Source organism: Manis pentadactyla, chromosome 3 (assembly GCF_030020395.1).
Source record: "Manis pentadactyla isolate mManPen7 chromosome 3, mManPen7.hap1, whole genome shotgun sequence".
Lineage (NCBI taxonomy): Eukaryota > Metazoa > Chordata > Mammalia > Pholidota > Manidae > Manis > Manis pentadactyla.
The window spans coordinates 52,810,823-52,828,572 of NC_080021.1; the positions used below are offsets into that span (position 1 = coordinate 52,810,823).

General features: G+C 38.7%; 1 protein-coding gene across 2 annotated transcripts in view; it reads right to left on the reverse strand.

Annotated features, from left to right (window-relative positions):
- Window positions 1-17,536, reverse strand: part of CPNE3 (copine 3) — a 43,639-nt gene extending 26,103 nt beyond the window's left edge. The window contains exons 1-6 of one of the 2 annotated variants that reach the window (XM_036925095.2): window positions 17,423-17,440; window positions 11,120-11,222; window positions 6,616-6,756; window positions 6,172-6,351; window positions 4,713-4,787; window positions 3,380-3,451 (exon numbers count right to left, since the gene is read on the reverse strand). In XM_036925095.2, coding sequence (XP_036780990.1) covers window positions 3,380-3,451; window positions 4,713-4,787; window positions 6,172-6,351; window positions 6,616-6,747 — 459 coding nt within the window. In that variant the 5' untranslated portion in view covers window positions 6,748-6,756; window positions 11,120-11,222; window positions 17,423-17,440. Of the gene's footprint in view, window positions 1-3,379; window positions 3,452-4,712; window positions 4,788-6,171; window positions 6,352-6,615; window positions 6,757-11,119; window positions 11,223-17,422 lie in introns of both variants that reach the window. The other variant, XM_036925094.2, reaches the window with a different exon arrangement.
- Window positions 17,537-17,750: the final 214 nt, after the last annotated feature.

Below are 17,750 nucleotides of genomic sequence, written 5' to 3' on the forward strand. Positions count from 1 at the left end.
TTACTCAGACCTCCAGAATACGTTAAGTGAATGTTAAGTGAAAAAAAGCAAGGTGGAGGAAAGTGTGTATATCGAATGCTGCACTTAATTAAGGCCTAGAGATGGGGAATATAAATACAAATTCACAAATATACACCCACACACACATAGTATAGATATACACACACACATACATATATACATACAAATGCACACATGTGTACATACATATACACACACACAAAAAAACCCTTAGATTTTCTAGGAAACTGAAAGATTAAACTATAAAATATAAATTTCAAAACATTATTACCTACAGGGAGGAAAGAAGAAAAAACAGAACAGACAAGAGAAGAAGCTGAACTTCTTGAATATACCTTATTTTGTAGATTTGACTTTGGAATCATTTATATCTTTTACATGATTATAAAACCCAATTTAAGGAATTTTTAAAAAGCAATCCCTAAACATCAAAAGCAGAAGTGAATTATGTGTCAATGAGACATCATAAACACCCAGAGATTTCTTTAAAACACAAGAACTTGAGTCTTCAACTCAAGTGAAATATACAGCCCAATGACAAAAAAGAACTTCAAAGAAAGCTCAAACTGTTTTCAGTAAAAATATTGTTAATTGTAACATGGATATTTTTTGTTGTTGTTGTTATCATTAATCTACAATTACATGAAGAACATTATGTTCACTAGGCTACCCCCTTCACCAAGTCCCCCGCACAAACCCCATTACAGTCACTGTCCATCAGCATAGTAAGATGCTGTAGAATCACTACTTGTCTTCTCTGTGTTGCACAGCCCTCCCCATGCCCCCCCTACATTATACATGCTAAATTGTAGGCCCCCTTTCTTTTTCCCTGCCCTTATGCCTCCCTTCCCACTCATCCTCCCTAGTCCCTTTCCCTTTGGTAACTATTAGTCCATTCTTGGGTTCTGTGATTCTGCTGCTGTTTTGTTCCTTCAGTTTTTTTTTGTTCTTATAGTCCACATATGAGTGAAATCATTTGGTACTTGTCTTTCTCTGCCTGGCTTCTTTCACCGAACATAATACCCTCTAGCTCCATCCATGTTGTTGTAAACGGTAGGATATGTTTTCTTCTTATGGCTGAATAATATTCCAGTGTGTATATGTACCACCTCTTCTTTATCTGTTCATCTACTGATGGACACTTAGGTTGCTTCCATTTCTTGGCTATTGTAAATAGTGCTGCGATAAACACAGGTGTGCATCTGTCTTTTTCAAACTGGGCTGCTGCATTCTTAGGGTAAATTCCTAGAAGTGGAATTCCTGGGTCAAATGGTATGTCTATTTTGAGCTTTTAGAGGAACCTCCATACTGCTTTCCACAATGGTTGACTAATTTACATTCCCAACAGCAGTGTAGGAAGGTTCCCCTTTCTCCACAACCTCGCCAACATTTGTTGCTGTTTGTCTTTTGGATGGTGGTGATCCTTACTGGTGTGAGGTGATATCTCATTTTGGTTTTAATTTGCATTTCTCTGATGACTAGCGATGTGGAGCATCTTTTCATGTGTCTGTTGGCCATCTGAATTTCTTCTCTGGAGAACTGTCTGTTCAGCTCCTCTCCTCTGCCCATTTTTTAATTGGATTATTTACTTTTTGTTTGTTGAGGTGTAGTAACATGGATATTTTTATTCCAAAACTGTTAGACATTACATGAGGCACAACAGATAAGCAATTATATTAATGGTTTTAGGAATCAGATTTTCAGCATAAAAGAAGTACAAATACAGAATTACATAAAGCCCTGTTAATTCTTTATCTGAACTGGAAATAGTTGTGTAAATTTATGATTTAGTTTTTCTTAAAAAAAAGTCTTTCCTACTCTGTCTACTGAAAAGCCTTAGAAACCATAAGCAGTAACAATCAACAAATAAAGTGCCCCTAGCACCAGACTGCCATCTCTAAAAACAATTTCCACAAAAATATACTAAGGTTCCTTTTAATCTTCCAGGCTGGGGCAGAAGTTAGATAAACTAAGCCTAGAACACCTTCTCCTGCCACAGAGCAAGGAAGCTATCCAAAAGCCCCCGGGGTTACACCACGGGTCTTAGGACAAACTTAAACAGGTTCCCCTAGGCAACACTGGGAAAATATGGGTATCAATAAGAGTTCATTGATAGAGTTCATAGCAATATCAAAAATAAAAGCAACAAATAAACAAAAACCTCATCAGTCACAATTAGAGGATAGTGGGGAACCAACTTATTATTTAGAAAAATGGCAAATATGGAGAGAAAAAAGTCGAACATTTTAACTTGCCTTTCCTGTACAAATAATACCTTAGAATAAATAAATACCTAATGTGGGGAAGAATACTCCTCTCTACAGAAATATTCTCATTACTAAATGAAGAAACAAGGTGGACAGAACATGTTCAATTACATAAGTATTTAATCAGCATCATGCAGAGTATGGAAACCTCTACAAAGGAGTCAGGTTCTTTACTGAATAAATTTCATGGATGGGAGGGAGGGAGACAGTGAGAAAGGAGAGCAGGAGGAAATAAAAGGAAGGGAGACTACTGTGTGTCAACTACCCTTCAATAAAAAATAATTATTTAAAAAAAAAAAAAGGAAGGGAGACATTTAAAGATTTAAAAAGACTTGAGACATATTAACCAATTTTATTTTTAAAAGAGTCTTTAGAGATACATCAAAATATTTATGGATGAAATGATATGATATCTGAGAAGACAGAAAGTAGAGAGGAGTAGAGATAAAACAAAATTGGCCATGAGCTACACCTGTTGAAGATGGGTGATAGGGACATGGAATTTTTAAAAAATACAATTCTAATTTTGTATATTTAAATTTTTCCAAAAAAAACCCAAAACAAGGCCCTGGCTACTAATAGAAGATATTTGCAAAGTGAATTATAAGGTAAATGTAAATGATAAAGATTACTGATTGGATTACAGAATTAAGTACAAAAATCAAAGAGTTATTCCAATCCGTAATATATATATTAAATAGTTTTATTATACACTGGTACTCATCCTTCATAAAAAGTATTGACTTTTGGTTGCAAAGAGGAATCTATAATTAATAAAGCCTGGTATTTTTGCTTTTTCCCTTAAGGTAATCCAACTATACTCTCTTGAATGCCTTTTACAGTAACATTAATGCATGTATTATCTCCTCTTTTAATCCAGACAAATCCCTTGATTACATCTAGAGGAAAGAGGTAAAGGGAAATGGGTTCTGCTTTAACACACAGAAAAACAGAATTTGAAAATAACTAGTACTCTAAGTGACGCTCAGATGATGGAGTTCATAATACTAACTGCATCATTATTTTTTCAAAAAGGAATCAATGTGAGGCAAAACATGATATCCTTATGGAAATTTTTGTCAACTACCCACCTTATTATCCAGTTTTCTTGCTTCCATTTCAAACAAGACCACCCTGTTATCCTTTATTTCTTCAGCTGAAATCTATGAGTAAATAAGGTAAGTGAAAGAAAGTATGTTTTAGGGATTCTGATAAACTACAGAAATATTGATTTATTCTGTTAGCTAATAGTATAGAAAGTCTATACTAATATAAATGCATTTTAAAATGTTTGCTAAGAAAATGGTACCATTCAGAAAGATTTGTCACTAACTTTTTTACATGGGTAAAATAAATATTTTCCCAAAATATACTAAATCTGTATAACGCAACTTCCTTTTTCAATGCCGTTGCCCAAACTGGATCTCACCCATTCCAGCGGAAAAACCAAAGCCTTGGAAGACTGCACAACACTAAAGCTCCCCAAACATTGAGAAGCATGAACAAATCTTATCTAGAGAACACTGTAACTGAAATACCACATCAATATTTTTCATCCAATGTTAACTGAAAGATGTTTTCTACTTGAGAACAATTTCCAGGCTACCATGGCCTCTGAAGCAATAAAGCGAACTACTGATAATGTTCTCTGCCTCATGGAAGTCAACACCCCAAACAGACAACATTCTTATGCCTCAAGAAATTTAAGCTAGACCGAAACAGCTACTTAGAGAAATGTTTTAATGAGTAATAACCCTCAGGCATGGATGGCTCTCTCTCAGGAAACCAACCTTCCACTTTCAGACAGAGCTGAAGTTAGAAAACTATTGGTCCAGGCAGTGATTAGCTGGACAGAAACTCTAGAAGATATTTAATAGTGTGTCATTATATAATCTGAAATCTAACAGTATAAAGCATATATTCATTTGTGCAGAACTAATAATCAGCAATGGAAAAATCTAAGTGGAAGGATAGGTAAGCACAAAAAAGATGGATAAGAATTGAGAGAGCATGTCATAATATAAGATCCACCTGGAAAAAAAAATCCATTATGGAAAGTTTCTCATGTTGAGGGGATTATGTCTGCTTTGTAGAGAGCAAATTGTATCCATCCAGATTATTTAGTGGTTTTTCTCTAATTTAAGAATTGACGTTTCCATGCGGGAGAGGCAAACATCACCCAGGTGCCCCTGACTATCAACAACGTAAACTCAAAGAAAGGATCCTCACACTTCATTTTTCTCCTTCCATTTCTGGCATAACACATTTCCCATTTGTGATCACTATAAGGCAAGAATGGATGAAAGGAGACATTAAGGATCAAATGATAAAGCAGGACTGTAGAATATTTGCCTGATAGTTACAGTTTCAGTACATCCAATTGTGTTAAGTCTTTGAGACAAAAGATAAAGATCTTATTGTTACCGTAATGCTCCCTTTCCCGGCAGGTCTGCCATTTTTAAGCACCAGTGGTCGAGTCAGCTTCTTACTGGAAACAATCTGTTAAAATTGGCAAATGATACGAAGAGCTATTTCAGTTCAGCATGTGAATTTTTAAAACTGAACTATTTCAAAAACAGATTGGATAGAAACTTCACTTAAAGTCATTAGAAATGGAAACACTGAATCTATTCCTTAAATATTTAGAGATTATAAAACACACCTATATATTTTTAAACCACTGGAAAAAATTTTCAAGGAAATCCTGACAGATACAATCTCCCCATGCACTAGTTTCTTTATCAAGTACTTTAAAGTTTAACTTCTTCCCTGCAATGCAAAACAAGGGCCAGATTGTCAATACAAACACAAATCACTGAGCTGAAACCTCTGTAGGTAAGAGGTGGGCCTCAGAACACTCAAAAAATAGTATTCAATTTTTAAATTGACACATAACTTCAACATATAACCGCACAAAATATCATTTTGATTAAATTAATACAGTGGGCCTAGGTGCTCTCAGATACCTCTCTCAAATTCATCATAGATTTAGCTACACTGTGATTTTTTCCAAAAAATAAATACTTCTTTAATATTTTGATCAGCAAAGTTCTAGAAAATTGATCAGTTCTATATTGTCCCTGAAACATAGGAAATATTATGATATCCAAACAATTCAACAAGAAATATAAACTCATAAATGACAAATCTGAGCAACAAAAGTCACCCACTAACAAAAAAATAACTCCTAGGTCCTTGAGCCTTCCCCATTCCATTACAAATAGCGATGATCTCTCCTTAGAAGTCAGAGACTGAGCAAGGAGCAAAATGGGGAGCCCCAAGACATACCCCTGCCCTGACAGAACCTGTCCTATACTGGAAAGATAATTAAGCAACTACAATCAAATATGATGAATGTTAAGGTAGAAGCAGTAGGAATACCAAGTGAGCGCAGGGCAGCACTCCAAAACAGGGGCAGACAAGGCTTTCTAGGGGGGGTAAGGTTTAAACTGATTATACCTAAAGTTCAGGACAAGCAAGCCAGGTAAAGACAGGGAGCTGGGGCATCAGGAGTCAAGAGAAACCACTGTGGTGGTTAGCACATCAAAGAAGTTGCTGTTATGGACAGCACTGGCGACTTAAACATAACAAAACTCTACTGAAATATGTAAACAGCACACAAAGCAGCTAGAGCAATACTTGCTGAAATGTTGAATGAAACACCCTAACCCAAAGGAATTAACAGTTTTGCCAAAAACACATGGTCCCTACGTTCATAAAAAATAAGTTCTATAATGTTCATCAACCACATGAATATGTGAATTTGGTCTTTAAAGTGATTAAATGTTTTCACCTTTAAAAAATAAACTAATGAGCACTTATCAAAAACACCTAATTCTTTGGTTAAAATAGACACAACACAGTATTGCAGCTATATACTTACTTGTCCAAGGGTACATTCACATTCTCCTAAGAAGTCATCATCACTCAGCGAGATAGTTTTGTTGTCGATATCATAAATCCCAAATTTCAATTTCTGAACTACTTCAAAATAGTAATCAATAATAAAGGTCTTGGAAAATGCAGGATTCAAGCAATTCTTAATCCTCTCTGTGCGCTCAACCTATATCCACCCCCAAAACAAAGAAGTTTCTTCAGATCAAAGGTACACTTGCATACTAACACCTTTATGTATTACATGTAACTAGAGTCATGATAGCTAAAGCAAGTTCCTATAAATGTACGAAAGATCGACCATCAAGGACAAACTTGCTCAAAAACTGCATTAACAAATAAGATGGTTTTATTATTCTTCACATTTTTAACAAACTCTCCAAATTGTCAAAGAGCAATTCAGATCACTTTTCACCTGCATAATTTGTATTACCTCATACCACTGTTGACCAGTTGTATTCACAAATAACACACATAAAGGGTCCGACTTTGACCCTACATCTTTATCCAAAAGATTGTCACAGGAAATATTCAGCTCCACCTTCGTTACACACTGGGCAGCCATTTCTTGAAGCTGTGCAGAAACCAAAGAAATGAGAAAGCCTGAAATGGTGCCTTTAAGAAGCACTTGCATTCCTAATGAAATAGCTGAATTCTTAGGACAAACTGTCAGAATAGGATTACAGAGTGAACTTGTTAGAATAAGACTATTAACATGTGCCTCCTGGCAATTCAGATATCTATTAGTTCACCCAGTGATATTGCTCCTGTCAGGTACTCTGGCTGGGAATAAACTAATTCACTGTGACAACAAAATGTAGCTTTTAAGATGGCAAAAAAAAAAAAATTAACCTTCTTTTCACTTGACTACATAAATTTTACCATTCGGAAAAAGTCCAAATAAAATCTTGATCCTTCACTTAAAGGTAAACATTGCATTCAGGTACAAAGCAAAACGGGTTAAACTACAACTTGAATTTTATTTTTATTTATCTAATGAGATAACTGAGTGAGATACTGTTCTTTTTTCAACGAATTTCAAAGAATTGTCTCTTTCCAAAAAATTACGCAAAGCTGTGGAATAAACCCTAAATCCCCACTCTTTCCCCAAACAGTACATTTTACAGCGGTGACTGTAAACTTGGCTGCTTATTGGAATCACCTGAGGAGTTTAATTTAATGGGTTTAGGGTGTAATCTAGGCATTGGCTCTTTGGATGATTCCACTGTTTTCAGAGAACATCCAGGAAATAGGCATGCCTCATGTTTCCTCAACCCTTGCCAAGTAATACCAGAATTAGCCTAACTTTCATCAATCCCTCCTCATCCTAATGCCCATTCAATATAAGAGGACTGGGGTCAGGAGTACTTGGGGGCTGGCCTTTAGAGGTGATGTGGTGCTGAAGGTAAAATGCTTTCCTCCCTGAAACCAGGAAAAGAAAGGGACTGTGGGTGACACCAGAAGAGGAACAGACATGGCATTCAGGGCTGCAAGTCCACTTGGCCAGCTGGTTAGATGAGTGCAGGGGAAGTTAGCGGTGGTCAAGAAGGCTCTGGAGGTAGGGAGGTACCTCCTCCAGAGAGCTGCTGGTTACATTCTTACAAAACTGAGTATTTAATGCCCTTGCCCTCTACTTCGAGATTAGGTGAAATTCTGGGACAACAGGAACAGATCCACACACCATCCCCTTATATTTAAACAGGATTTCTGTGCAAAAATTACACATCCCTAATCAGGTCTGAAAGAAAAAAGATTACTATTAGAAGAGCCCTTTGGCAATGTCAAAACAACCCATGTCTTATGGAAATGCCTTCATTACTTCAATGAACTCTCTCAAAACAGTAGCAATCCTCAATGTTTGTCAGAAATAAATACTAGCATTTAATACTTCTAAATTAAAAGAGGCTGATGATAATGATGTAGGTTTCATAGTCCTAATAGCTAGAAATGCCTTTTAAAAGCAATGCTATATGTATGTACCTTCACTTGGGAAGAGAGTTATTCCTTAACAAGGGAGAAAATTCACAAATCCCCATTTGCCTCCTAAATCCCCCATATAAGAATTTTGTAAAACTAAAACTATTAAGGCACATTTCTTTTTTTGCCACATTACATGTGGCAAAATTATTAAGTGTTGAAATACACACGACTGACAATATGTGCCAAAGATATTAAGGTCACAGAGAAATTAATAAAGCAGACAGGGGAGGAATTAATAGTATTAATAACATGGGTGGGATGGCCATCCTGCCTAAAGCAATCTACAGACTCCGTGCAATCCCTATCAAAATACCAACAGCATTCTTCAACGAACTGGAACAAATAGTTCTAAAATTCATATAGAAACACAAAAGACCCCAAATAGCTAAAGCAAACCTGAGAAGGAAGAATAATGCAGGGGGGAATCTCGCTTCCTAACTTCAAGCTCTACTACAAAGCCACAGTAATCAAAACAATTTGGTACTGGCACAAGCATACACCCATAGACCAGTGGAACAGAATAGAGTGTCCAGATATTAACCCAAGCATATATGGTCAGTTAACATACGATAAAGGAGCCAAGCTATACAATGGGGAAATGACAGCCTCTTCAACAATTGGTGTTGGCAAAACTGGAGAGCTACATGTAAGAGAATGAAACTAGATTACTGTCTAACTCCATACACAAAAGTAAAGTCGAAATGGATCAAAGACTTAAATAAAAGCCATGAAACCATAAAACTCTTAGAAAAAAACATAGGCAAAAATCTCTTGAATTATAAACATAAACAACTTCTTCATAAACATATCTCAATGGGCAAGGGAAACAAAAGCAAAAATGAACAAGTGGGACTATATCAAGCTGAAAAGCTTCTGTAGGGCAAAGGACACCATCAATAGAACAAAAAGGTACCCTACCGTATGGGAGAATATATTCATAAATGACAGATCTGATAAAGCGTTGACATCCAAAGTATATAAAGCGCTCATGCACCTCAACAAACAAAAAGCAAATAATCCAATTAAAAAATGGGCAGAGGATCTGAACAGACAATTCTCTGAAGAAGAAATTCAGATAACCAACAGGCACATGAAAAGATGTTCCACATCACTAATCATCAGAAAAATGCAAATTAAAACCACAATGAGATATCACCTCACACCAGTTAGGATGGCCAACATCCAAAAGACAAACAACAACAAATGCTGGCGAGGATGTGGAGAAAGGGGAACCCTCCTACACTGCTGGTGGGAATGTAAATTAGTTCAAGCATTGTAGAAAGCAGTATGGAGGTTCCTCTAAAAGCTAAAAATAGAAATACCATTTGAGCCAGGATTCCACTCCTAGCAATTTACCTTAAGAATGCAGAAGCCCAGTTTGAAAATGACATATGCACCCCCATGTTTATAGCAGCACTATTTACAATAGCCAACATATGGAAGCAACCTAAGTGTCCATCAGTAGATGAACAGATAAAGAAGAGGTGGTACATATACACACTGGAATATTATTCAGCCATAAGAAGAAAACAGATCCCACCATTTACAACAACATGGATGGCGCTAGAGGGTAGTATGCTCAGTGAAATAAGCCAGGCAGAGAAAGACAAGTATCATATTATTTCACTCATCTGTGGAGTATAAGCACAAAGCAAAAACTGAAGGAACAAAACAGCAGCAGACTCACAGAACCCAAGAATGGACTAACAGTTACCAAAGGGAAAGGGACTGGGAAGGATGGGTGGGAAGGGAGGGATAAGGGGAAAGGGGAGAAAAGGGGCATTACAATTAGCACACATAACATGGGGGGCAGGCATGGGGAAGGCAGTGTAGCACAGAGAAGACAAGTGACTCTACAGCATCTTACTAAGCTGATGGACAGTGACTGTAATGGGGTATGCAGTCGGGACTTGATAATGGGGGGAATCTAATAACCACAATGTTGCTCATGTAACTGTATATTAAAGATACCAATATAAAATAAATAAATAGAAAATAACATGGGTGGAATCCAGACACTGTGTGGAATTTGAAAGATTCTAACAGGTGAAGAGGGAGAGAGCAGAGGTGGGAAAGAAACAGACCTGAGAAGGCACAGGGAGGACCCCTCGCCGTGTGTGATGTGAAGGAGCATCTGTGTCGGGGAAGCTGACCTACACTGGGGTGGGGGATGGGGGTGCGGGGAGGGTGCTGAGAGCCAGGCTGACATACTCAGTGTGTAACCAGATGCGGCCTCAAGTTCTCCAACTAGAGGTAATAGGATGAAATGGCTCATTTTAAAATGTCACTTGTGTCAAATCTCTTCAAATTCTATAGTGTCTTGGAATTCAGAACACTCTAACATGACACCAACAGGGTTTTTTTATCCAGGAATACACAAGATACAGAATTCAGCATCAAAATTAGCATGTCTTCATACCATCTAAGTCAGAAGGCTAGCTCTTTGTTTTCTGAAGTGCATGTAATATTAGAGGGCATTTGCAATTATAGTGTGAAGACAATCATTCCTTTCCACTTTCATTTATGAGAAAAGAAAAATCCCTAAGAACATGAACATAGTAAGAGGCAAAAAGAAACTGACAGGAGAAGAGAGATACCACAAAACACAAAAGCACAGAGACGATGGTCTAGTTACTTCAAAACTGCATCAAGTCCAGCTGCATAAAGTCTGTCATACTGACTCTGGGGCCTTATCCTCAGCCTCTTCTTCCTTGGAGTTTCCATCCCTGACTCTCCTCTTCTCCTCCCATCTGAGGAAGCATGAGCACCCCATCAGGGTCTGTCACTCCTGACTGCTGTCTACCTTTACTTCTTTTCTCTTGTGAGACTTCAGGCATCCACATGGCACTCAGTTCTCCCCAAATCTACATCCTCTACCCTCATCCTATGCACAATTACCTTTTCCCTATCTCACACCTACTGTATTCAGCCCTGATCTGTCCCTTCCTCTTACTGACCTGTACCACAGGCTCTGGAATCAGGTGCCCATCTGGATCCCACCATGACTGAATGCATGACCTTAGGCAAGAGGCTTGACCTGTTTCCTCTGGGTCTCCTCATCTGCAAAATGGAAAGGTAAAACTGTCTCTAGCCCATAGGGTTGTTGGGAGGACTGAATGAGTTATATTTAAACAATGCTTAGTAAGTTGTTCAAAAATTGTTTATTATTAATATTATTATCTTTTTTAGGCCTCTTGCCTTCAGGGTCTGATCTTCTCCTATCTAGCCCACATTTCATAATTTTTCATTATTCCATTCCATGATGATTCCCCTAATTATTTTGACCTACACCAAGTCCTTTGATGAATTCCTGCTGCGCTAACAATGACAGATTACTACAGTACATGAACAAGATCAAATTTGGAACAATGCATACCTGGCTTGAATCCTACATCCCCTGCTAGCTATGTGACCTCATAAAAATTACTTCAACTCTTTGAACCTACATTTCCTCATCACTGAAAATGGAGATATGGTAAGTAACCTTGTAAATATGGCATGTACCAGAAATCTTCGTTCTCATATCTAAAACAAAATTTATGAAATAAATGTTAGTTGTAAAACTTTTATCTTTTATATAAGGTAGTTTAGAATCTTCTAAGTTGTATGTTAGCAGTACCCAGGATAATGCAGTACCCTGTGGAGAGACTCAGAATAAGCAAGGATTTTTAAAGCTCTTGAAGAACATGTAGAGTTTTCTCTACCAACCACCAGAAAGCTCTCAAATTTCCAACACTGGGGAGATGTCAATAGAAAACGCACATAATATCTTACGTGTTTAGTCAGTCTCATAGCAGAGACACAACATATTAGAAGAGCATAATTTTTTTCCCTAGCAATGCTCATACAAGAGCTACAAAAACAACATTCCAGGCCCCCCTGATTATTTAGTAAATTGCTGACAGTTACATTATTGCACTGCTGCCAGGACACAATTAGCAGCATTTTCCCCTGAAAATGACTCTGAAATACAGACTCATTTTTATCTAGAAACCCATTACGACTGAATGGCAAATGGAAAAAATTACGTAAACACACAGGTCTGGAACCTTGTTAACAAACAGCAACACTCATGAAGAAGCTCTTCTCATTCTATGTAATTATCTAGCACGTGATATGCAATATTAAAAAGAGCAATTGGGTATTCTCTTATGATGGAAGAAAATAAATGTTTTGTATCATTAGAGTATGGAAAACAGGAGATTTGGCTGGGATAATTGACCAGGCAAAGGAATGCCTGTGCAACTTTGGAGTGATTCTATGTATTTTATTCCCAAAGAGCAGGGAGAAAGAGAGAAAAGACAGAAGAAGCCCCTAGGATTAGACAATAGCTTCTCTACTGTACAATTACTTATTGGAGACTCACTTGGTTTAACTGTTTAATTTCTGAAATGAAAATAATCCCTAGAAATACTAAACAGATATCAACCATTCTCCCAGGCACCCACCTTTCCTGAAGCAACATTATATAACATAGATAATTCAAAGGAGTTGAAAATTAGGACCTAATATTTGAAGTACAGTCTGATATGTGAAACTTAATGCATAAGTCACTCCCATTTAAGGCATAACTGAAAATCTGTTAAGTCTTTTCTTCTTCTTTCTCATCTTCCCTTAGACCCACTCCTTAGATCTATTTAGTAAAGCAGATTCTGTCGACTACAACCCCAAATCTCTTTCTACTCCTATAGTCACAATACATCAGGTCTTCTGTAGTGATCACCTGACTACTGTAATGGTCTCCTAACGGGTATTCCCATCACCACCCTTTTTTCATTCATATCAGGATTTTATCACTTCTGATTAAAAACAACCAAGAACAACAAAAATCATTACTGGCTGTCAGGGCCTACCTTAGTCCAGTTAGCTATGCCTGGAGATCATGGCTCTGTTCACATCTGCCCCCAGCCTGCCCAACCAAGCTCTTAAAGATCTACTTCAAATGACACTTCCTCTTTAAAGCTGTTCCTGATACCCCCAATGCAGTTATGGCACTCATCTTATTTTCTTTCCACTATTGTTACTCGTATGCATGGCTCATTACCCGTTCTCTCTACTGTGAGCTGGGGACAGAGACTGTGTTTTACCGCTTTCTCTTTATTCTGAAGCACAGCATCTGGCACAGGTTATTCATAGCAGAAACAAAATGTAACTCTGGAGTTAGTAGGCTTGATTCAAATTTCTTTCCACCATATATTTGGGAGCATTAGCTTTGCCAAATTATCTATCTGAACCTAAATTTCCCTATATATAAAATGAGGATTTTACATGACAATTGTAGGTTTGTAGCATGCTCATCATATATCACTCTATGAATTATAGTAATTATTTTATTAACTACTCAATTATTTTAATTGCCTCACCATTGATGGTTTATTATTAAGAGTAAGACATAAAGCCACTTTCTCGTCCTTGTTTAGGGAGCTTCTTGGAATAATAATAAAAGAATCTCTGGAATTTACACAAAATTAATTTGCTAAAGCAGCTGCCTTACAATAGATGTGGTAATTTTCAGAAGTCTGTTTATCTGAACTACAGCATAGTTGCATGGCCCAGGGCCCATGACCCATTATTTGTTCTAAAACAATTGGGAGGAAGATGTCAGTGATCACCCACGGATGTCTTTAGTAAACTTCTGTCTTTAGCTACCAAATGAGACTAGCAACCTTCAAAAGTTCTCCAAGTACTTCTTTCTCAAAGTTTAAATGTTGAGCAAGGGCTGTTGAGATGTTATGCATTTCCTGATTTCAAAATACTCAGTTTATGGTTACTGAGCACATACATTTATTTCAGCTGGTTCTAACTTCCCAGCAAATCTCTTTACATTTCCCAATCATGAGCAGTTTAAAACTATTATTCATTTACTCAAAACTCATTCAACAAATATTTATAGAGCACCTACTGTGTGTCAGACACTGTTCTAAGCTGTTGGGAGACAGCAATAAACAAAACAAATATTCCTGCCCTTGTGAGGTTACACTGGAGGGAGACAGACAATAAGGTAAGTAAATATATAGTATGCTACATGATGGTTGTGTGCTGAAGAGGAAAATAACGCAGGGAAGGGAAGGAAGTACTGAAAGTGGGTTTAGATATTTTACAAACTACTTTTGACACCACCACCAGGAAATACTTGTTTTGAGTTTCCCTTCATTTTAAGAAATCCTGACCCCTAACCAGATGAAAGTGTGGACAGACAGGTTCCTCTTTACACTTGCAGATATCTGTTTTAACATTTACTGTCACCTTAGAGTCTACAGGCATGGTAAACTAAAAGCTAAAAAAATTGAAGTAACCTGATAACAATGCTTATTTCAACCACACTGTTCCTCTGGTAATTTTCATATAACCAGAAGGATATCCACTTGGTTAGAGGACATTTCAAAATGATTTGCTAAAATATAAAAATATGTAGTATTTCCTTCTATATTTCATGGGGTAACTGTATTGATATGCTATCCATTTAATTTATGTTGGTAAATTTGATGACTAAACTGACTAATATCTTTTTTAAAATTATGACTGCATACTAGCTGATATGTATTAAAAGAATGAACAGCCTCTCCAAAAGAATCCCAATACCACCACCCCCAGCTTCTTCAAATACATTTAAGGCAGCATAATCTCCTTAAATATAGTTATCATAACCTTATCAAACTGTATACATAATATCTGCTTTTGGTTATCATATCAGACTTAAATAATAAAGTTAAATAAAATTTATGATACTTTATTTCTGGGTGTTAACTTAAATCTCCTCAGCCAGTCTTTCAGCAAATCTTCTACCAAATACCCTGCCTAATTGTTTGGGCTTTAACTTGATTAGCAATCCTGAGAAGAGAAGAAAAAGGGAAAAATATTGATGGGAAGGAAGCTAGCCCGTAGGGTGAAGGTTAACAGTGAGTGCTTTAAAGGAATACCTCAGTTTGGACTCCTCAAACTGGCTGACTGCCACCAGTGAAAGTGGCATTGGTCCTTGCTAAAAGATCCACCTCACCTCAAAGATCATGATTTGACGAGTAGTGGTGGCTCATTACAAATCTTTGAAGGTCAAAGTGTTTTTTAATCCTATTTCACATCCAACACTAACTTTCTTACTTTTGCTAACAGGCATACGTTCTAGCATAATAAATTACTGACTAAAGAAAGTTTTGAAAAGGAAAGGAAAACTCTAACAATAGTAGGAAAAAAAACCAACAATAATACTGAAGAAAGAAGGCAAGGGAGACTATGTCTAAAGCTATCCCAAGAACTCACAGGAGCTGGGATCCCACGTGAACTGGGTATCTGAACAGACACTGTAAACGAAATACTTAGGGCAGTAGTGATACCATTGTGAAGAGTATTAAAAAAAAATCTAAAATTTAATGTGCAACATTTAAATTGCCTTAAATTTATGTAAGCAGGAAGATCATTGTTTACAAAGTGTACACAGTTTATAGGTAAATTAGGAGAGGTGTCCAGTCATTAACCAACCCTTCAAAGGAAAAGACCGTTTGTTTCTCCTATCCTGAAACCTCCTCCCTGTCTCTGTTCTCCAGACCAAATATAAATCCTGAAAGAGAACTGCACACTTCATTGTGGGGTTTGTGCCAGGCACTTTTTAGTCTGTGCAGTGTTGAAATTCAGCTTCCCCTCACATCCAGAAAGTCTCAGCATGGCCAGTGTCAGATATTTGCCCCTTTGAATTTTTTCAGCCCAGAGTGGGATGTATTTTTCCAATTCATCAGCCAAAAGGAATTGACTTTTAAAAGATTCTCACAAAGGCAAAATGTGGCCTGGGTACCACAGAATAATCTCCCGGTGTTGCTGTCGTTGCCGTCATACATGTGATCCGTTCTCAGTTCTCCTTTCTTTTCTTATCCTTTCCTGCTTCCCTCTACCTACACTTTAGGCCCATACAGCATCTGCCTGGCTCTGGCTGACAGCACCCAGAGCTGGAGGATGCTAGCCCCAATTAATGACAACGGCAGGATGTATGTAGCTTTATATAGCTTACCACTAACTATGTGCCAGGCACTTTTTTAAATGTATTACAAATATGATCTTATTTAATCCTCATAACAACCCTATGACATAGAAGGAAGGCACTTTATCTCTGTTTTACAAATGTAGAAACATACCCTGAAAGGTTAAATAACCTGCCCAAAGTCAGTTAACAAACCTCACAGCATAGACTTCAAACTTACCTATCCATCTTATCCCAAAGAGCAATGATCTTTACATTAAGCCATAAGAGCTGCATTCTGAAATCATATAGGCCTGAATTCCAACCCCAATGTTGCCACTCAGTGGTAATGTAATTTGGCAAATTATTCAGTTTCCTCGAATATGACACATTACAACAATACCACTTAAGCCTGTGGCTGTGAGCATTAAATGAGCCAACATACATAAAAACTGTCTAGGCACAGTGTTTGTGGGGCACTGATATCAGTAATTGCTATATTCAGTCCCAGCCTTCTATCTGATTATCGTTACTGAGGCACCAAGGAAAAGCAAAAATTCTGGATCATCAAGAGCAACCTTAATGGTCGTTTTGCTCTGTCTCAGGTTCCGGTGACGCAAAACGAATGAAGGTGCACTTTCTCCACGCCCCTGCTTGTAGGGAGCACAAAACACTAAACAGAAGAATGTCAAAGCTGGAGCCGAATGGGAGCTGCTGGGATAGCCCTTCTCACCATCTCCTGCTTTACTCTGAAATCAAGAGTCACCATTTTGCATTCCACCTGGCAGTTTCTCCTGGAACCCTCAACTGCTCTGACACGCACCTCGTTTCCATGGGCATTCGCTGCATCCTAAGCGCGGCACAGCGACCCCGTCCCAGCCCCGGATAGGCGCTGCGGCGATATGGGGGCCTGTCAACCTGCCCTGGGACGCAGGCCCCACCCTCCCCGCCCGGGAGGCAGGCGGATACCGGCCACCGCCAGCCCAGGTGCACGAGCGCCAGGCCCAGAAGGCGCCTCGCGGCCCAGAGCTAAGCCCCGAACTCCGGCTTCTCTGGGAGACCGCAGCCACTCCCGGGCCTCGCCAGGCCGCGGCCCGAGAGCCCCCGCGAGTCGCGGACGGTCCGCGGAGGGACGGAGGCCAGGGTGTGTTTCAGCGCCAGGGCCCAGAGGACCACGCCACACGGAGCCTGCGGGCCCGACTCTCGCGACCCGGACTCTCCTCCTCCACCCCCCCATCATCCCCAGGGATCGGTAGGTTGAGGGGGCCCCTCCACACCGGCCGCCCCAAAGCGGAGAGAGGCCCGCACTCACATTCCGGGCCCAGAGGTGGAAGGCAGCTAGAGGAGGAACTCCAAGGAACCACAAACCGCAGGGTCGCCGTAGCTGCCCGGGATTCACAGGAACCTGGGGGGAAAACGGGCCGAGGGGCGGTGCCAAGGGCGGCTCCGCCCACCACAGGCCCTGCCCAACCATCCTTAGTCTAGACTGTAAGCGAAGGCTTCAAGGCTCCTTGGGAGATTAGACGTTACAATTAATTGTTTGCTGAAGCAAAATAAATTCTTGAAGGGTAACAGAATAAAAATAGTTGAGAAAATTTATATCACTGTCTGAACTAGGTAAACATCATCATGAAAGTAGT